Source organism: Ursus americanus, chromosome 30 (genome assembly GCF_024610735.1).
Source record: "Ursus americanus isolate L20-20 chromosome 30, mUrsAme1.1.p, whole genome shotgun sequence".
Lineage (NCBI taxonomy): Eukaryota > Metazoa > Chordata > Mammalia > Carnivora > Ursidae > Ursus > Ursus americanus.
In genome coordinates, this window is record NC_142156.1 from 6,611,360 (window position 1) to 6,632,810 (window position 21,451).

At 43.3% G+C, this 21,451-nt stretch overlaps 2 protein-coding genes across 9 annotated transcripts in view; one reads left to right on the forward strand and one right to left on the reverse strand.

Moving 5' to 3' along the window:
* EIF4ENIF1 (eukaryotic translation initiation factor 4E nuclear import factor 1) overlaps positions 1–16,994 on the reverse strand; it is a 43,937-nt gene extending 26,943 nt beyond the window's left edge. For 3 of the 5 annotated variants that reach the window (XM_087857232.1, XM_045791403.2, XM_045791401.2), the window contains exons 1-4: positions 16,866–16,994; positions 15,812–15,934; positions 3,421–3,494; positions 704–831 (exon numbers count right to left, since the gene is read on the reverse strand). In XM_087857232.1, coding sequence (XP_087713358.1) covers positions 704–831; positions 3,421–3,494; positions 15,812–15,907 — 298 coding nt within the window. In that variant the 5' untranslated portion in view covers positions 15,908–15,934; positions 16,866–16,994. Of the gene's footprint in view, positions 1–703; positions 832–3,420; positions 3,495–15,811; positions 15,935–16,398; positions 16,418–16,569; positions 16,717–16,865 lie in introns of those variants that run through there. The other 2 variants (XM_045791402.2, XM_087857231.1) reach the window with 2 other exon arrangements.
* A 363-nt stretch (positions 16,995–17,357) lies between these two features.
* Positions 17,358–21,451, forward strand: part of SFI1 (SFI1 centrin binding protein) — a 90,281-nt gene continuing 86,187 nt past the window's right edge. The window contains exons 1-2 of one of the 4 annotated variants that reach the window (XM_087857236.1): positions 17,358–17,945; positions 18,289–18,470. The gene's annotated coding sequence lies outside the window, so the exon portion shown is untranslated. Of the gene's footprint in view, positions 18,471–21,307; positions 21,450–21,451 lie in introns of those variants that run through there. The other 3 variants (XM_087857237.1, XM_087857235.1, XM_087857238.1) reach the window with 3 other exon arrangements.

Consider the following 21,451-nt stretch of genomic DNA (forward strand, 5'->3'; position numbering starts at 1 on the left):
TGCGCACATCTTTAATGAGTCTCCTAAAATAAATTCTCTGTTCAAGGGACGTTACTGCATTAAGTGGACTGTAAGATTGTGTAGAAAGATCTTATATCTCAAACTAGAGTCACCCCTATCTTCTTTGCCCAGTTCCACATTTGTTTTATGATGGGTTTTCCTCTTCTCTCCAAAGAAGTCCCTCTTTCAACAAGTTCCTTCACTAGCTTTCTCCACTGCCAGCCCTCCACTTCACTTTTCAGTATCTTTTCAGGTTTAAAGAGTAAAGGTATGGAAAACCAAACTTTAGTCCAGTCTCAAATCATATTCAAACCCTGTATTCAGACCATAATCCACTATTAAGAATTGCCAGAAAGGATTTATATCTGAGGACTAGTTTCAGAGATGAGACTAAGCGTAACTGGTTTCCAGCAGTTTTATGCTCACTGCCATGCTCCCCATCACATCTTACTCAGTGATCCCTATCAGCGAAAGACAGCAGTACTTTTAATTCCAAAAGCACACAGTCTAATGCAGTCTACTTGCCACTGCTGTATAGGAAAGCTGATTTTTTTTCTCTGCTAATCAGGGAAAACCCAGTTAATAAACCAGTTTCCTGATAATGACATTTTCCCTGAATGCATAAAACTCTCAGCTAAGAATTCAATCAGTGGCAAACAAACTTGCTGCTCCAAAACTGGTGCCCCGACTTTTACCCGCTCACCTACGATCCTGCGCACAAGGGAAGGCCGGTCTGGATCCAACTCTTTCTTCAGACCTTCCACTGGTGAGTTCCGCCCTGAAGCTGGGTAGAGAGAGGCATGCCACTTTTCAGGGTCCCAGACGCCATCACTACAAGTCAAAGGGTACCAACAGTTAGCACTTCCACCCACAGACCACATATGTGGTCTAATTTCTAAATTTCTTCAGGTAGTAAGTTATGGAGACCCTTTCTGATATAAAACTTCATGGTTGCCATCAGAATGGTTACCCCTTTTAAGATGAAAACAAACAGCTACAGATGGTCCCTGACTTACTGTGGTTTCACTCAGGAGGGTGGCACTTTGCAGCGGTACACATTCAGTAGAAACTGTGCTTCGAACCGTCTGATCATTTTGCGGGCTAGCGATATGTGCTACGAGAGCCTCCCGCGACGCTGCACGTCGGCAGTGAGCACCGCCGCAGCTCCCGCTCAGCCAGTGTGAACGCGGGGTAAACCACACCGCCGCAGCTCCCGCTCAGCCGGTGTGAACGCGGGGTAAACCACACCATTCCGTGTTTTACTTTCAATACAGCACTCACTAGGTCATGAGATATTTGACACGGTGTTATAAAACAGGCTTCACGTTAGATGATTTTGCCCAACTGTAGGCTAAGTGTTCTGAGCACCTTTAAGATAGCTAGGCGAAGCTACGATGTTCAGTAGGCCAGGTGTATTAAACGCATTTCCGACTAACAAGGTTTTCAACTTATGATGGGTTTATTGGGACATATCCCATTGTATGCTGGGGAAGATCTGTATTAATTCAGTAACATTTTGTGGTTTTTCTTTTTTTTCCCCCCATAGAACACCAATAGTCACTTGAAGACCAGTGTTGTGTGTGAAAACTGAAACCTCATACGCAGACCTTGGGGTGCATAGGGATTACAGTAACTCTGCCTATCCTACGCAACCAAGGTGCTCCACCAATACTGATTCATTTGTTGAATGAGGAAAAAACCCAGCTGACTGAAGATTAATAAAAGGGACGGAGAAAAAACTCTCCCTTGAAGTAGTTCCTGGAATGCCTGGTATGTACGTTTCCAGAATTTCTATGCATACTGTCTCAGTTTTTCCCCCACAGGCAAGACAGAAGGCTCTTAAGAACTAAAATGTGTGACTTGGGTTCCATTTTGTTACTCCCTAATGAGAAGGTGGCAGGTGGCAGAGTGTGCAGAGCAGAAGCCCTGGAGTCCAATGATCTGGGACGGAATTCTAGTTTTGCCATCACCACCGGGGACGTCCTGGACAAGTTAAAAAGCTAGGCCCCTCACTCCCAACACCCAGATCAGACCAGGCTGTGCTAAACCTGAGCAGCAGGGTACTCTGCGCTTGCTCCTCATGCCTGTAATGGCGGTAATGCTAAACTCTCGAGTACCTGACCGCGTCCTTCCACGGACCAGTGCTCCATTAGTGCATCTCTGACAGCACCTGACACGGTATTTGCCACACCGCAGCCAGTACTAACTGAACGTTTCTCCAATGAGTGAGTCAACCTCTCAATCTCAAACTCCTCACAATAAAGGAGATATTACCTACCTTCTGGTGCGGCTGTGAGGGTTACTTGGAGCTCAAGAATCAAACAAATTTTAACTCTGAGATGCGAAATACCAGGATGGGAAGCTCTTTCCTCTTTCTTATTTTTATTACTATTACTAGCACGTTTCCACTTCAGAATAAAAGTATGTGTATCCTGATAATTTTATGCTGAGAAGAAATCATTTTAACATGAAAATTCAACTTGAGGCATAAAAAAGATTGACAGCTTTAATGAAAAACAAACAAAAACAGCTTATCTGAGCCATATCAAAAAATCCTAACCAACTGGCACAGCCTTTATTCAAGTACCACCTTCATCAGGGGAAAGTGGTGAGGAATTGAGACTTAGCAACCTTCTTAAGAGTAGATATACAAATAAAAACAGTATGGCCTATTCAACCAAGAAATTAAACATAATATACTTTATAGGTTAAAAATGTGGGCCATCTGAACCATCTACCTTGACATTTAAGAAGTGACCCTAAAATCTTAAGGTGGCCATAACGAGTGCAATGCAGGGTTATGGTAAGATTTTCAGACCATAATTTAGCTCTAGTCTTCTCAGACTAAAGCCTTCTACCTCTTACGAAGGAGCCCAAGATGCAAGAGGGCTAATGTAAACAGCTGAATGGTTCTTCGGGCTGGGGGCAGGGAGCGGGGTGGAGCAGTGCTACAAGGCTGAGTCCTCCTGACCACCCTTCGCAAGGCAGGCCCTCGAAGGACCCCCAAAGCACAGTGCGAAAACAACCACTGACAGCAAAGACCGCGGAGAGGACTCCTGTGTTCAAATCTCAATCCTGCTTTCTGACTACGTGCCTCTGACCAAGTCATTTTCTAACTTTAGTTTCATCATCAGTTCGTTGAAAGGAAATTGGTTTAGTCGTCCTTAGTCCCGTGAAGCTCAGCTTTTTGAGTAGTTTAAAGTTTAAATTAATAATAAAACTGATGAAGACAATGCAGTAAGGTGCTACTTAGTCCACAGTTTATCTGTGATGTATTTGTGCTGAAGCCTAATGTTGTCATCCCCGAAATCTCCCCACTCATCATTCTACCAAAAAATTCCAAAACAATTCTTAAATTACCAAGTTTGGTATAACAAGAAGTTGACTAGAAGGAGCACATCCCTCCCCCTGCCCCCATACCTGTCATATTTTTCAGAGAGGCATGATGGCCTTTGTTTGGAATGAGGGCGTTCTTTTATATCCAAGAGCTCCTCCTAGAAAGAGAAACCAAATGGTGATTTTTTTTTTTTTAAGATTTTATTTATTTATTTGACAGAGACAGCCAGCGAGAGAGGGAACACAAGCAGGGGGAGTGGGAGAGGAAGAAGCAGGCTCGATCCCAGAATGCTGGGATCACGCCCTGAGCCGAAGGCAGACGCTTAACGACTGTGCCACCCAGGCGCCCCCCAAATGGTGATTTTGAATAATACTTCTCATGCCACATATTTTCACCTTACATTTGTTCTCAGTAATGACCGGACTGTCTATCTTAAGCATGTCACACAGTTATTTATTTATACCTTGACTTATTCCAGAAAGGAATGGAGTTAGCTCAAGATTCTTACAAGAGGAAGCTCAAGCAGAATTGGCAAATAACTTCATAGTGATCGGTTTTCTTGCGAAAACACAATTCTCTCACAGATTGCTATCCAATAATATAGTTATAGTCCACAACACTGAATGCTCATTGAGCTCTGGCAACTTCAGGCTTAAATAAAACCTCCAGTTAATTAATATTCTTAAATGCATTAGATGCCAATTTACAAGCAGGTACATTTTTTAAATGTAAAGTTGCAAGAAAACAAAGCACCCAAAACATCCATTTACCATTTCTCTGATTTGCCTGTTAACATTTTCTCCCATTTACTGTAGCATTTGGGTTCTCTATACCTTTTTTTTTTTAAACCATTTAAGAGTAAATTGCATAGCCATGGTCCTTTACCCTCAAACACTTCAGTGCTTATTTCCTGGGAATGAGGATATTCTTTCGGTCTCTTATCCAGTTCCACGAGAATTAAGCACTACAGAAAATAATTTGAGTGACTAGTTTTCCATTCTTCCAAGGATTATATTTGGCCAGTTATCACTGTAGATGCACAGAAGAGAAGCAAATCCATTACGGGTATCAGCTGCCTTAGGGCGTAAGGGCTTACTTTCTGCAGAACCTGGTTGAGAAGGGCTGCCAGTTTTATACAATCAGTTTCAAGAATACCCTTACCTAACCTACCCCTCCCAGATTCCAATTTGTCAAATGACCCAATAATGTCCTTTATATTGTTTTAGCCACCAATGCAGGATACAGTCTAGCATCAGATATCGGCTGTCATATTTCTTTGGGACATTTCTACAACTGGAACATCTCTACAATTTCTTCTTTTAGGACGCTTTTTTTTTTAAGATTTTATTTATTTGACAGAGAGACACACAGCTAGTGAGAGAGGGAACACAAGCAGGGGGAGCGGGAGAGGAAGAAGCAGGATCCCAGCGGAACAGGGAGCCTGATGCGGGGCTCGATCCCAGGACCCCGGGATCATGCCACGGGCCTAAGGCAGACGCTTAACGACTAAGCCACCCAGGTGCCCCAGGACACTGACATTTCTAAAGAATACAGCCTACTCCTCTCTCCCCCACAAGAGAACATTATTCATTTGAAGTTTATCTAATGTTTCCTCGTGATTACACTGAGGCTAAGCATCCACAGAAGAGAATACTAACCTTAGAAATGTTGTGTCCATCTGCCCCTTAGTAGCGATCCTGATTTTGACCACATGGTCAAGGTATTCTCCAGTTTCTCTACTGTTCAGTTGCTACTTTCCCACTTGCGATTAGTATGCAATCTGTGGGGAGACTGTAAATACCCTGGTCTTCCTCAAAATTCCCCCCTGAACTTATTAGCACCTATTGATGAATCTTGCCCAAACCAATCTTGATTTCCCAACTCTAGGCCTCTCTCTGTATTTACCAGTCAGCGGCTGGCATTTCACCGGGAGGGAAAAGACAAACCCTCCCTCTTCCCTCGTGTATTTACCTGTTATTGGCGTGGACTCACAGATTCCTAGTTTTTCCAGTGGTCTGGAATTCCATTCATTCATGTCCTTAAGTATTTGGGGCTTCAAGTTGGGAGCCTCTTCAAGCTGGTTCTGTGTCCTTTGGACATGCCCATCATTTTTTAAAAAGCACTTCCTCACTTTCTGTCTTATCTTGTACCTATTCTAGCCCTCATGTCAGCCATTTCTTGGAGAAATCCAAGTTCCTTTAAGTGAGGAATGGTATCAGAAACCAACGTCTGGGAACTAGATATCCTCACCTGCTTCTCAGTTCTTTCAGCAGAGCTAGGAAATAAGTGCAATCACACATGCACACGTATACAGTACACACGCGCGTCACTATACACACATCTGCTCGTACACGTGCACAGACACGAAGAACCACTGCCTCGTTACATTTCGACATGTTCATAATAAAGTAAAAAAGGCAATTCCCAACCTTTCGCTGCATAAAATGCTACAACTGCTCTGCATAAAAGTACATACATGCCACTGTGCCGTGACCTCAGCAATAGCCGCATGACAGGCCTCCTAATAGAATGCTTGCTGCTTCTCTGATCACTGTTTCCCATATTTTGGGGTAAACACAGATTTACTCTCTCAGCCTATAGGAATCACTGCACACAAGCATACCACGAGTTCACTCAGTGTCTTCAGACACCTGAAGCATCTAAATATTTTCTTCACGAAAACAAAATGCCCTAGGACCAGATGACATTTTAGTTTTAAAACCAGCACATCAATCATTTGCATTTTTTAAAAATTTTTATTTAATTGCCAGAAAGAGTGAGCAAGTACGTGCAAGAGCACAAGCAGGAAGAGTGGGAGGGAGAGGGAGAATCAGGGTCCCTGCTGAGCAGGGAGCCTGACGTGGGGGCTCGATCCCAGGATGCTGGGATCATGATCTGAGTGGAAGGCGGACACTTCACTGACTGAGCCACCCAGGCGCCCCATCATTTGCATTTTTTAGGATTTATGAATTATGTCTTAATTGGGAAGAAATACCTAGAAAAATTTAGAAGTCTGAGATAAACAGAATTCCAAGTATAAGAAAATATCTAGAGACTGCCCCAAATTCTGAAATAAACTGTCAAAACAATGACCTACAACCCAGAAATCACCAGTAAAGACTGGAGTCCAGTGACATCGTCAGGGCAAAGACCGTGTCAGGGATGCAGAGTGACACCAGTTTGGTGGTGGGTGAAGGGTGGATGGACCAATAGTAGTTATGATGATAGTAAATACTACAATACAGAAATCCTGAGGACAGGAAGACTTAAAACATATTCCAGTAGAAACAGGAAGGACCTTATAATATAGGAAATACTTATTCATATTACTACAGGAAAAATACTGCAAAGCAACTTTCTGCTATTAGAAGCAACCCAAAGATTATTTCATATCCCTTACCCCACCACCCTCAAATCCAAATATTAAACTAAGAACCCTAGTATACTATTAAACCAAGAGCAACATATTTTATACTTAAATATGTATACTCTCAATATACTCAAGTTTCTATGTAATAAGGCTTTGTTTGAAACGTAACTGCCAAAGAGAATAGGGAGCCCAGGTGATAGGTGTCTTCTATTACTACTACACCTGTTCGCTGAATCTAATGATTTTACTTATTTATTTAGGAGCCAACTGGAAAAAAATTAACATTTTAACATACCCACAAAACAAGCAGGAGGAACAAATGTTCTATTTGTGGGGATCAAAAAAAAAATATTTTCACAAAGGTAACAATCTTATAAAAAGGGAAATAGGGAGACTAAGGAGAGATGATGACTCTATTTAATGTGGAATCCCAAATGGGATCCTGGAACAGAAAAAGACATTAGATAAAAAACGAAGGACAGGTGAATAAAGTATGGATTTTAGTTAATATCAATGTATCAACATTGCTAATTGTAACAAATATTACATACTAACATATCAACAGAGAAAACTCTACTATGTTCCCAGTTTTTCTACAAATCTCACAGTGTTCTAAAAAATAAAGTTTATTTCTACTTTATACCATATACAAAAATGAGCTAAAAATGTATCAAAGACCTGGACGTAAGAGTTGTAACTATAAAACTCTTAGAAGAAAATGCAGGTGTAAAAAGTTCACGACCTCAGATTAAGCAATGTTTCTTAGCTGGGATAGTGAAAAAGCATAAGCAACCAAAGGAAAAAAACAGATATGCTGGACTCTTAAAGTTTAGGAACCTTTGTGCTTCAAATGATTATCCAGGTGAAAGACAACATACAGAACGGGAAAAAATATTTACAAATCATGTATCTGGTAAGGGTCTAGTGTCCAGAATATGCAGAGAACATGTACAATTTAACAACAAAGACAGCAAACAACCCAATTTACAAACAGGTAACAGATTTCAATAGATTTTTCTCCAAAGAAGATACACAAATGGCCAAAAAGCACATGATGGATCTTCAAAATCATTAGTCATTAAGGAAATGCAAGTCAAAACCACAGTGAGATGCCACTTCACATGTACTAGGATGGCTATTAGAAAAGAAAAAAGGGAAAATAACCAGTATTGGCAAGGATGTGGAGCAACTGGAACCCCTGCGCACTGCTGACAGGAATGTAAAACGGTGCAGCTGCTGTGGAAAACAGTGGCAGTTTCTCCAAAAGTTCAGCAGGTTACTCTGTGACCCAGCAAGTCCATGCCTAGGTATTTACCAAAAGGAACTGAACAAATTATGTCCACACAATGTCCAACTTGTAAACAACTGCTCATAGCAGCCTTATTCACAATAGCAAAAAAATGGAAACAACCCCGTATGCCCATCACTGATGAATAGACAAAATGTGGTAAACCCATACAATGGATTATTCGGCAATAAAAAGGAATGAAGTACTGATACATGCTATAACACAAACCTTGAAAATGGTAAGTGTAAGAAGCCAGACAAAAAAGGCCACATACGGTATGATTCTGTTTACATGCGATGTTTAGAACAGGTAAATCCATGGAGTCAAAGAGTAATCAGGGGCTGGGGAAAGGGGACAATGGGAGAGACCGCTAACGGGTACAGAGTTTCTGTATGGGGTGATGAAAATACTCAAGAATTAGATAACAGTGATGCTTGTACGACTTTGTGAATTTACTGAAAACCAATGAATAGTACACTTTTAAAGGGATGAATTTTATGTATGTGAATTATATCTCAATAAAAAATATTTTTAAGTAAACCAAACTAAGGTGTTGTTACCAGAGGTTAATATTTTCTTTTCTTACAGACTTACTGCCCTAATCACAGACTAATGCCAACAGCCCTCAGATACGAGTTGCTCAGGTTGCTTAAAAATCTTTTAACTTTCCCTCCCATATTATTCCAGTTGACTTTATACTACACACACACACACACACACACACACACACACACACACACACTAGGTGTGAATAAACTGACTATATGACTTGACAGGACTCTAAGCACCCAGTTATACACACGGGCATGAATGATGCCAGCAACACAAACGGCTCTGCTGACCAAGTGCAATGGCTAAGACCTAGCCCACCTGTCTACAGAGGATGAAGAGCCATTTTCTTTGGTAACAGGCTGGTAAATGGGAAAACAAAACAACAGTTCTGCTGGGAATAACTTTAAACATCTAGGTAAAATGAGACTTACAGTTCTTGAAAGCGGGGATTCTTTTTTGTTTGTTTTTTTAAAGATTTTATTTATTTATTTGACAGAGACAGCCAGCGAGAGAGGGAACACAAGCAGGGGGAATGGAAGAGGAAGAAGCAGGCTCCTAGACGAGGAGCCTGATGTGGGGCTCGATCCTGGAATGCCAGGATCACGCCCTGAGCCGAAGGCAGATGCTTAACGACCGCACCACCCAGGCGCCCCAGAAAGCGGGGATTCTTAAACCAATTTCATGGCCCCAAGGAAACCACATGCAAAACCGTGCATTTCTGCAATTCCTGCAGTGAGTATTCATACCTTCAAAAGATCTCCAATGGACCCCAAAGAAGTTAAGAAGTAGTGCTTTTAAGTGGATGTTTCTGAAAATGTGGCTCAAAGTCCACCTGGACATCTAGGGACAATGAGAGGCCCTCTTCGTGGGGTTTAGACAGTTAAATCTGTTACCTTCCACCAGTGTCTTAAGTTACATAAGATGGTATCCCAGCCTAGAGGTCCCCCACATAAGTGGGGAGGGGAGAAACCACGAGCTAAGTGAATACAAAAATTGCTCTTTTCATAGCTGTCCACAGAACGTTTCCTGTGTGCCAGGCTTAGTAGCTAGCATATGCAGAGGACTCTTGGCCCTGGCCCCATGGTTCTCCAGTCTCTCAAGGGAAATGTTCTTGAACTTGCCATCTCATCGAGAGCCCTTAAGAGCAATATTCCTGAAAAGGAACCCATCTGGGATATTTTCAAAGAAAATCTTCAACTTTGGCTAAATGCAAAATACTTGGAAAGTGCCCATTCTGAGCTGGGAATGCTCTTTCCATATGAGTATTACAGAAGGAAATGGGAGATTACCCTTTTGCAGAGTCCTAAGAACCCAAAAGGAACTAATTATAAACAAATTCACTACAATCACCATCTGGACAAGAAGAGTTAATATCTGAAACCTTATTTTTTGCACAGGTTTTAAAACCTCACTAAGCAAGAAATAAGCTGCTAATTGCCCAAGAGCCACACAGCCAAAAAAAGTATAAACACATTTTCTTAGTTTTAGCAGCCTTCCTTAAAGAAAATTTGTCAAGCCTCCCAAAACAATCTATTTGGGAATTACTAATATGGATACCCACTTTCAGGAATCAGTATTGAAGTAGAAAGCAAATGAATGTGAACATAAGCTCAAAACAACAGTGGTTAAAATCCAAATCCAGTTTCTTGTTGCAGAAATTCCATGCAGAAGCAGCTATGCATTCTGATGACATTCTAACATTATAAAAGAATTTCACACAAGTCACTTACATAAGACGAAAAGAAAATAGTCTTTACCTTTGTAAGCTGAATTCATAAGAGTAAAAAGCTCAACTTTTAAAAATTAACATAGATATTTTGTAAAAAACAAAACCAAAAACACCCAGAGTTTTATTTGTTAGTGGTCAAAAGACTCTAGAAGTGACCCAGTACCTTACCTGTGTGTGTGTGTGTGTGTGTGTGCGCGCGCGCGCGCGCCTGACTCTTCCTAAAGAAGCAAATGTCCCTGGAGCAGTGTTTGGGTTGGGTCATCCGCCTTTGACCTCCTGTCCCAGTCCCCACCCTCCACACACCCACTAGCACCGGGGTTGGTCATCAAGCTCTTAGACGGTTGCTGACTGACCAGATATTCATTCTGCCGAGTCAGATGACTTTTCTGAAAGGATTAGAAAGCTGTTAAAAATAGATCACAACAGGGGTAATGGTACCCACAGATGATAGCCAACGCAACGGTGAACTAACAACATAGGGGGTACACGGGATACATTCCACCATCCCGCACTTAGGAAGTTTGTTGCTGCAGGCATCATTTAGAACAGTTCTTACAGGCAGGTCAGGATTTGAACGATCCTGCAGAGCTGTTAAGCATGACTTCGCACCTGAATTCATCCAAGCATCGAATGGTGGCTCATTTGATGCAAAGACTTTCTTCTATTGAAAGATTTGAAACTAAGGAAATGGGAATGGGGGGAAAAACCAGAAAAGTCTTGTTTTCTCTGTTGATCTGGCCAAAACAAAAAAAATAAACCTTGGCTTTTAAATGTGTTTATACAACTGATAAAAATATAAAACGTTAAACAGGTAAACACTAGAAGGAAACTTAAAATCATTTTCAGGGTGGTGGCATTACATATTCAACAGGACTTTCTGGTTTCATATTAAAATGGAAATGGTTACTGTGACATTTAAAAAATAAGCATCTTGGTCTAAAGCTGGATCTATTATCTTTTAGTGCGCCCCTTATTACATCATAAACAGTTTTCGGCACTTACTGTGTGCCAGTCACTTTTCTAAGCACTTGACATGCATTTTTCTCATTTATTCCCCACAAAAATCCTATGAAGTAGACACTATATTCCACCCACATTTTACTGAGGAAAAGGATGAGAATCAGAGAAGCTAAGTATATGGCTGAAGGCCACACAGGGTAATTAAGTGGTAAAGTAGGGGATCCTAAACCAGGAAGTGGGGCTCAATGCCCCTATCCTCCCCTCTTCACTGCTTCTCTTGAGAGGACAAGGGAAGGTACATGACACCTCCCAGCAGCTGTCTCTCAGTGTTGGGTTTGTCCCTGCCCAGTGGACTACTGGGAACTCTTGAGTCAAACTGCAACATCCTTGGGCAGGCTTCCCTTAAGCCAGCCTCCATTCATAGCACCCCTTCCTGAATGAAAGGCCCTACCCACAAATTCCTATGTTAAAGGTTCCAACTGTAAAATGACCAGTTCCTTATCTAGTTAGAAGTTCTCACCATGAGCAAATAGGAGAGGATAGTCATGGGGGTAATGGCCCTGAATCCCAACTTTTCAAGATGACTGTTCCAAGAACTGGAACAGGTAGGAAAGAGCAATCAGAAGACAGTATGTGTGGTTTTGCCAGCTGACCCCCTCTAAGAACTTCCAGCTAGCTAGGTTTTCTGAATAGCTGAAACATTAAGACTGTATAATAATTCCTCATACCATAATTCTGCCTTTCCAAAAGGCATCCTTATTTTTATTTTAGCTTAAGAAGTTTGTAGCAAAACAGGTCACTGAAAATCCACCTGTTAGAGGTTACTTCTCAACTCAGTTTTTGGAAAATATCTACAAAGTGATCAAACAAGATCTCTGTATAGTTAAACTTGACCATATGACTACTGACTTCAACCTAAGATTTAAATCCTTCTTCCTCTTTTCTCAGAGGCTGGACTGATTGTCTCCAAAAAGGCTAGGAGAATTACTCAAATCAGTCCACTTCAGGTGCTTGTCTATTTTTTTCATGTTTTTAAAGCAAAGACATAAGGGTGCCTGGGTGGCTCAGCTGACTGAAGTGTCTGCCTTCAGCTCAGGTCATGATCTCAGGGTCCTGGGACCGAGCCCCATGTCAGGATTCCCACTCAGTCGAGGGAATCTGCTTCTCCCTCTTCCTCTGCCCCTCTCCTCCACTCATGCTCACTCTAATAAAATCTTAAAAAAAAAAAAAAAAAAGCAAAGACATAAACATGGCTGCATCACTGTGACTAACTGCCCATCAGCTACAAATTAGGGTGAACTCCTTTGAATCCCTATAGACACTGGTGACTAAAATGGTGCCATCTTATAACTAATCAAGGCAATGAAGAGCACACATGAAATTAAGCTCAGATAATCCAATGCCTACTTTTCAGCTGGTAGATTTACCGTATACGATTAACACTGGTCAGTATCAAGCTGAATGTTATGTGTGCTCCCTGCTTTTATACCCTGTTCAACTGGCAGGTGGTAACACTTAATAAGGAATCAATGGCAAGATACAGGTGCAAAGGAAGAACAGCACCAACTATGTATACTCTAAATTCAGTCTGTCCGCTCAAAGAAAAAACATGGATCTGAACAGCGGAACAGTCCAAAGCATTTCTACTCTATTTGAAGCAGTAAATGGTATCACTAATAGTAGGTACTGTACCTCAAGAACTGGTAAAACAAGGTAAGCTGATGGGTCCCAAAGTTTTCTCCATTAATAAGCATGACCACTTCATCTTGTTTTCTAAACTAATGGTCCTCAAATTTGAATCGGAGTTCCCTGAAAGACTTAATACATGTGGATGGCTGGACCCTACTCCTAATATCTGATTTAACACCACTGAAGTGCGACCTGAGATTTTGTATTTCTAACTAGTTACCAGGCAGTGCTAAATGCTAGTTTAGGGACTACTCTTTGAGAACCACCGTCTAAAAACACTTTTAATCCATGATTTTGAGGTGAGATCCCACTCTGTAGCTCCAAAAGTCCTTCAGCATCATTCAATCACTTTATAAATAGCACATTTAAGTACCACCAGGAACAGTCTTTGGTCTTAGGAACCTGGCCTGGCAAAATGGACCTGAGTGGACTTATAAATTAAGGGCTCAGACTCTCAGGATAACAGGTGCATATGATAAATCCACTGATAACCATCCCAATTAATCATCACTGAGGCCTAGGGGTAGGCCTGAAAGTATCTAATGTGATTCTAACTTGACTTCCTGAGACATTCATGGAAACACAACGGACACCAACCGAACCCTAGGGAGTAATTATGCATCCAAGTTGCTTGACAACATCAAGACCATACATCAAGTTCTCCAAAGAAGACTAAAGCCTTGCTACTCAAAGTATGGTCAGTGGACCAGCAGTATGGGCACCATCTGGAAGTAGATTAAAAAGCTAGATTTTGAAGGCCACTCATGACCTAACAACCAGAATTCACACTTTATGAGGGTTCATGGGTAATTCCCAAACAGATAACATTTAGGAAGCTGGACTAAAGAATGCCATAACACACAGGAGACTGATGTTACCCTATAAAGCACTAGGCCAAACTCCTGGACTCCTCCACCCTCATGGAAAAAACCCTAGAATTCTGAACAGACTATTAATGTTATCTCCTAAAACGAATGCTAAAAACTAAGGTCAAAGTTTAAGAAGCACTCTCATCTGGAGAACGTGTTTTTTTGATTTTGTAGTAAACATCCTACGTTTATCAGTTTTCACAAAACATGTAACTTGTAAAATCACTGAGGACAATTTCCTTCTCTTGCCCATGAACTTGAAGCGGCAGAAACATTACTAAATGCTTTATTTATGCCAATAGTCTGATCTCAATATGGAGATAAGGAGTAGGATGGCTCAAGTATTATTCCAGTTGTGCAACAGACCATTTATTATAGTTCTCAGAACACAGGATTGTTTCAAGCTTTCTTCAAAGAGAAAGGCTTAGTTTGCCTCAGTACCACATACTCGAGTGTGAGAAACACATATGTATGAAAGCACCACCCAAACACTGCCTAAACATGATCCTAAAATTGCCATTAACAAATCTTCTCTAATGGAGTGGACAGTAAACCAATTTCCAACTAAATTTGGTAGAGAAGACCATTAAAGCTAAGCTCCGCTGTCATCAATCTAAAAAATGCTTTTCTTAATCATTTCTTTGAGGAACATTTATCTAAGTCTGATAGAATTCTGAAACTATTAAAAATGGGCAATACTGAGCTTCTTAATCTTTAGACGCACGTAAGTCCTAGCCTAAGGTCACTAGTATCTTTCCCCAAAATGACTTGAGCCTAAATATGGATATACATAAAGATGACACACACACGCGACCCTCTGATCAGTGTGAAAGTGATGCAGAAGCCTCTGTGTGGACTCTACAAGTAGAATACAAGTACTTTTATTCAAAAAGTGCTAAGAGAATTGAAATCATAAGCTTACGAAAGCAGTTCAAATTAGTTCCCCTTCATTTAATAAGCTTTTCTTCATTCGGTATTCACCTGTCAACATTTTAGGTAATGAATTTAAGTTGTGAAATGTTATTCAAGCACTCTCAGGTCTGAGAAAAACACTTGTGAAGACCAAATCTGAATGAATAAAATGCCATCAGTTTTTTAATGCTAAAAATGAATATTCCTCTGACAGCACTAGATACTTTATCAAGTAGGTATGAGTAGTGGCACCAGTACACAAATAAGGCCTGACTCCAAATATTAATCAGTCAGTGTTCTGGAAAGTCAGGGACAATAACCACATCAGAACCCTTGATTGAGTCCATACTTAGAAAATAGAGATATGGGACCAACTAGACCATGACTCTTCCCACCAACAGTCCCAAGCACATTTTTTGTACTCTGCCAATACATTTCAGGGAATGAGAAATGAATTCACACCTCAATGAGTCCTGTCAACCCCTTCAGAAACATCCAGAGGCCAACGAGCAACAGCTTAAGTACAGGACCTTGAGTGATTTGTATGCCAGAACTGGAATTCTTACTCTACAGCATATAAGTCACTAACACACCAGTTACACACAATTGTTACAGAACATGTGTGCCAACATAGGCTGATCCACAAATCCATATGCTAAATGGGCCAATATTTCCTCTACCCGAAAGCTAATTAGAAGCAAATTCTAGGTTAAACTGCATATTCACACTTGCAGAAAAAAGTTCAAAGCAATGCTTTATTAAATCTAGTTAATATTTAGGGGCGCCTGGGTGGCGCAGTCGTTAAGCGTCTGCCTTCGGCTCAGGGCATGATCCCAGCATTCTGGTATCGAGCCCCGCATCAGGCTCCTCTGCTAGGAGCCTGCTTCTTCCTCTCCCACTCCCCCTGCTTGTGTTCCCTCTCTCGCTGGCTGTCTCCCTCTCTATCAAATAAATAAATAAAATCTTAAAAAAAAATCTAGTTAATATTTAGTCTATACAGTCAGAATGAGACTCTGGCTTTAGATAATACTAATGAAATACCTACACAATGTTACTAATCTCCCCACCTATAAAGAAACACTATTTCATTGGTAACAACGCTTACTTTTGTATAGCGATGGGGGGATTTGGAGGACGGTTGCTTCTTCAGGTCAAGGAAAGCATCTCCATTTTCTGTTTCACCCAAACTTCTCCTATCCATGGCTCCTTGGTCTACAATTCTTTGCACCTGGAAGATAAATCAGCAAGACTGTCATGGGGAACAATACATTTTCAGAAGTCTTGACCGTTTAAAACACTGAAACTCTTCTCTGTTAAAATAACTACCTTTACAAAACAAAGCCTCACCCAACAAAACCAGAACCCATTTAGAAATAGAATGACTGGTACTTTATCTCTTCTGGTAAAGTGCTCTAAAAATCAAAAGGATAAGGAAAGCCTAAGTGGAAGGAACCCAAATGAGGGCACAGCCTTTAAGAAGCTTTAAGACAAAAAGAAACCAAAATTAGTCATTGCCACCCATGAGGACCGTTCAGACAGTCGTGGGGAAGTTTCCCGAGTGGGGGCAGGTAGGAGACTGGTTGGGGATCCGGGAAGTCGGACTGTGGTAAAGTGCCTGTCACTTGCCAAGGGACGGCGCCAGCTGCCCCTTGTTATCTAGTGGCCGGGGGCTGGGGCCCGAGCGCCCCTCACCCGGCCGGCGGCACCTGTGGCCATGTCAGGCGCGCCCGTGGCAAGGAAGGGGCGAGCGCCGGCTCCAGCTCCGAAACTCGGCTTTCCCGGGCCGCGACCCCAACCCCCGGCCTCTCGCGAAGGCCCCGGCCCAGCGGCCTCCTTCGGAGGAAGGGCGGGGACTGTACTCACGGAGGGGAGGCAGGCCGGAGGAGCTGGGAGGCCGAATCCACCGGCCCGGCCGCTCCGTGCTGGAGCCGGCGCAGGCCCGCCGCCGTCCGCCCCGGCCCGGCGGCTCGGGCCCCGCCAGCCCGCCCGCCTGCTGCCCGCCGGCCGCCCCGCTGGCCTCGCGCCCCTGCCCGCCCCCCGCGCGCACCCCGGGGCTCGCGCTCACGCACGCGACCCCAGGAGCAGCGCGCCCGCGCCCCTGCCCTCCCTGCGGCCCTTGGCGCGAGGCGCCCCGGCTCCCGCTGCCGCCGGGCCCTTACTCGGTGCCTCCGCCGCTCGGCGGCTCTTCGGCTCAGCCGCCGCTCCCCTCCCAGCCGCCCGCGCCGGTCCGAGGGCTTCTCCGCGCGGCCTTCGCTCTCGCCCCCCCCCACCCGTTCGGACTGTCTCTCTTCAGCCGCCGTAACCACGGCCCAGCCCTCCGCCCCTCCTCCCAGGCCCTCCTCCCCCTTAATAACTCCCTCCACGCACCCGGGCCCCAGCACCGCCTTCGCCACTGCGCGCCCGGATGTGAGGTGGCCGCAGCGGTGCCGGGCGGAAAAGAGACACATTGCGGCGCGCTCCCCGGGCGCCGGCCCCAGCGTGCGCCCGGTGGCGGCGAGGCGGAGGCAGGGAGGAGATGGCGGCGGCGGGGAGGGGGCTGGGGCGGCGGCGGCGGAACCCTTTCCCGGTGCGCCCAGGCGGTCGTCCCGGGCAGCCCTAGGGAGGACGCTGCGTTCCCACGCGCGCTTCGGGGCGGGGCGGAACGGGGCGGGCGATGCTTGGAGCCGGCAGTTCTCGCCTGGCAGCTCTCCCTGGAAGTCGATGGTACACGCGGTGTGGGCCGGGGTCCCCGACCTGGTGCGCCTTGGGAGCACGTCGACTGCTGCGTTCGCACGGTTCGCGATGGCGGAGAACCGTGGGGCTTTGAGGGTTGCAGTCTGAGGCGAACCTGGGGGCTTTTGTGGGCTTGCATCTCAGGTTTTTCTTTAGCGGTGTAATGTTAGGCAAAGCCCTGACTTCTTTTGAGTTTTCTCTCTTCTCCTTTCTAAAATGGCTCCTGTCTATAATTTATGTGACTGTGTTGTTGCATTAACAAACTTGCCACGATTGCTTTTGATTGAGCTAAAGGCGACTGACAGGTTCATTGAAAGGTTTTTTTCCCCGCCCATAACCCGAATCTTTCCAGAGCCTGCACGGGAAGGGGAAGTGCGAATGTGTTTGGGTGAAAATGAGACGGCGGATGTGAAGCGCATAGTACACAGTGGCGAGACTAGCAAATGGTAGCCCAGCGATGCAAACACAATTTCCCTACTCTGAGAAATGAGAGTAATTGCCGTGCTGGGAAGAAGCCATCAATAAAGGTTTGACGGAGATCACCTGTGAGCCCGGTCTGCAGGAATATTCCCAGCCCCAGTTTCTGTCACGTGGGACCGCCCGGGATTTGTGTAAAATGATACAGGGGCGTAGAGGGAAACGCAGTTTTTCTCGCTGAAGGGTAGAGAAGTCTACATTTCTTTGAAGGGGCATACTTTCTTTGAGCTTCACTTGTAAAATAAGGGGACTGGGCATTGAGTGGTTGCTAAGTTCCCTTCCTGAGTCTTGGCAACAGCGAAAATTATGAAAACATTCTTCTTTTCGTCTGTAATATTGAATAAAATGCATGGTTTTTGTTTTTGTTCTTTAATGTGTTAACTATCTTTGCAGGCAAGACGCAGAGGAAAATGTTTGCAAATTGGGCCCGAGTTTGCATCCCAGCTCTGCCACACCCTACAGGCTGGGGAAAATGAGTCCAGTTCTTTATTCTTAGCTTCGGTTTTCTAATCAGTAAAATTGGAAAGATGATAACCCAATTCACAGAGGCTGTTGTCAAGATTAAGAAGGATTAGGTGGGTAAAAAGCCTTATCCAACCTCCATGAAGCTCCTGTGTTGTGTTTTTTTTTTTTTAAATAAAGATTTGGTTGCTTTTTTTTTTTAAAGATTTTATTTATTTATTTGACAGAGAGAGACAGCCAGCGAGAGAGGGAACACAAGCAGGGGAGAGTGGGAGAGGAAGAAGCAGGCCCCTAGTGGAGGAGCCTGATGTGGGGCTTGATCCCAGGACTCTGGGATGATGCCCTGAGCCGAAGGCAGACGCTTAACGACTGAGCCACCCAGGCGCCCCTGTTTTTTGTTTTTTTTTAAGGCTATTCAGTTGTAGGTAATCAAACAGTGCTTGTCTTATTATTTTAGAAATCAAGATGCTTTGGGAATCCAGGTTCTTCCTAAGGTTGAGGATAATGGTATAATCCTTTTGCTATCAGGAATAATGAAGAAGGCCCATTCTTTGAAGGTCTCTGTATCTTGGTTCTGCTGCTTGGTGTGAAACCTAAGCCAGTCTTTTCATTTTTTTGAATCTGTTTGCTCTGTCAAGAAGGGGTATCAGTACCTACTTCTCAGGGTTTTAATGGAAATTAGAGATATTAAGAACGTTGTTCTGGTCATCTATTGCTGTGTAAAAAACCACCCCAAAACTCAGTGGCTTAACTCAGTATTTTGCACCCAAATCTGCAGTTTAGGCCACTTCTAGCTGGGACACCTGGTTTCTGCTCCATTCAGATGGGTGGGAGGCTTGGGGCTAGGATCATTTAATGGCTCGTTTACTCAAACATTTGGTGCTTGATGGTGGCTGTCCACTGGGACTCCTGGAGCTTTGGGCTGGAACGTGTATACACACACCCTCTGTGGCCTGAGCTTTTCTTACCACATGGCGGCATTCTGCGGGCACCTAGTTGCTGAATTGTCTTTTCTAACCTAGCTTCAGAGTCACTCAGTGTTCTGCCACATGCCATATTCTGTTAGAAGTCAATAAAGGAAGGGGACTTGACTACTTTTATATAGAAGTGTTAACAAATTTGTGGACATACTTTTAAATGACCACAGATACACATAAAATCTGCTCAAGGCATTGTAGCTACCATGATAGAGGCCTAGCCTGGAGCTAATTTCTTGGGCCCTCTGGTTTATCCTAGTTGGGATGCACTTTTCCACGGAGTTCTCCTTTAGTATCTTGTAGAACCTTGGTCTTAACTCACTTCTTATCTCTCAGAGACTCAATTTGTCCTTGTGAAAGGAGATGCAAATTAGTACCTGGGAATAAAGGTAATAATTTATTGAGGGAAGGTATCTGTGAATGTCTTTCACCTGTGTCATGCAAAACCTAGATGCTTGCAAGTCCTTGTTTCATTGTAGCTTTTGAATATTCTTGGTAAGAATGATAATTTGTGGGGCACCTGGGTGGCTCAGTTGTTAAGCATCTGCCTTCAGCTCAGGTTGATGGGATCGAGCCCCACTTCGGGCTCCCTGTTCAGTGGGGAGCCTGCTTCTCCCCCTGCTTGTGCTCTGTCAAATATATAAAATCTTTAAAAAAAAAAATCATTTGAATTCTAAATGCCCCTTTTTGCAGTTAATTTTCAAATATCAGTATGAGAAGCCTCTGAGAATAAGAAAAAATATTTACTCTTGTTCTTTACTAAATATTTGTAAGATCTTAGTTTAGCTTCAATTGTTGGTTCAAATCGTGGCATAAGGGGACTCAAAAGTTAAGTCATTTGGGGGAAATTAGCAGTCCAAGAGCAGTAGAGAAGCAAATGAAAATAGCAGAAACCTAGTAATTTTGAGAGCAGCCTCATCAGCAAGTTGGGATTACACCTCAGCTCGTCAGTGTCTCTCTAAGTGGGCTTTTTTAGTGTTCAGTTTGTCTTGCTCTAAGGGTAATCCCCGGTTCTGAGAAAAGAGTTCAATGGTTTCACAGGTGTGTGGCGTCATGTTAGGTTAAGGGCTATAAAGAATTTAAAGGACTTTTAGAAGACCACACAACAAATTCTTTGCTGAGCCTCTACCCTTTCTGGTGCTTTACAGGTTTAATTTTACTTATGGGAAGTACTTAACAGCAGAGACAACTGAAATCATGTAAGTGCTACTGCACTAGCTGTTGTTACTCTATACTGATTTATGTTCTAATCTTTCCTGACAGGAGTAATTATTTACATTGTAACTCAAATGAAAATGCCTTTTATTCCTTCCGAAATTAGTCAAAGTTGACGGTAGTAAAGGTACATGACAGGAATAAGGCATCAGCAAATCATCTAGAAAGCATAAAGTACTTATAAGAAAGACTAATTTTACAGTTAGTAAATATTAGCGTTAATTAGGACTTTGAAACTCACCAAAGTAGTCATCCCTAAAAGTTTGGTTCCTGTGTCCTGCTAAAGTGGAACTTCTCCTTTTAAAAACCCGTTTGTTTTTACAAAAATTAGCATATGTAGAAAATAGAGCAAAAATGCAAACTACCTGTGTGATTTTAATCCCGGAACACTCAAATTATTTTACCTGATATTTGTAATATAAAATCTTTCAAGCATTTAAGTACATAATGCTAACCTTTGCTCTCCACCAGATATCTCATGTGCTTTCAAATGTTTTACAAAACACAGGAGAAAAGCAGATAAAAGTGCTCCACCTATCTTCCCTTACTCCTATTTTAAAAAGATGATCAGAGTTTTAAAAAAATTTAACAACTATTTACTAACAATTAGTGCTTGTTAACTACATTTTTAAAGGAAGGGTTCAGAGAAGATCCCAGCCTGGGATAATTTAAATTCGGAGGCGGGAGAACGACTTCCGCCGCCCTTCAGTTTGACAACCTCCCTGGTCCACGCATGCGCGCGCCCTATTCCTTAGGGGCTGGCTTGCACTCGCTGGGAACCATGGAGAACTAAGAGCCAGAGAGGCTCACGCGGGAGCCTGGAAGTAGCGGGGGGAAGGAGGACCGTCATCCGCGTGGGCCTCCAGATGGGAACCTCATCCCTAGTCCTTGCCGCGCGAGGT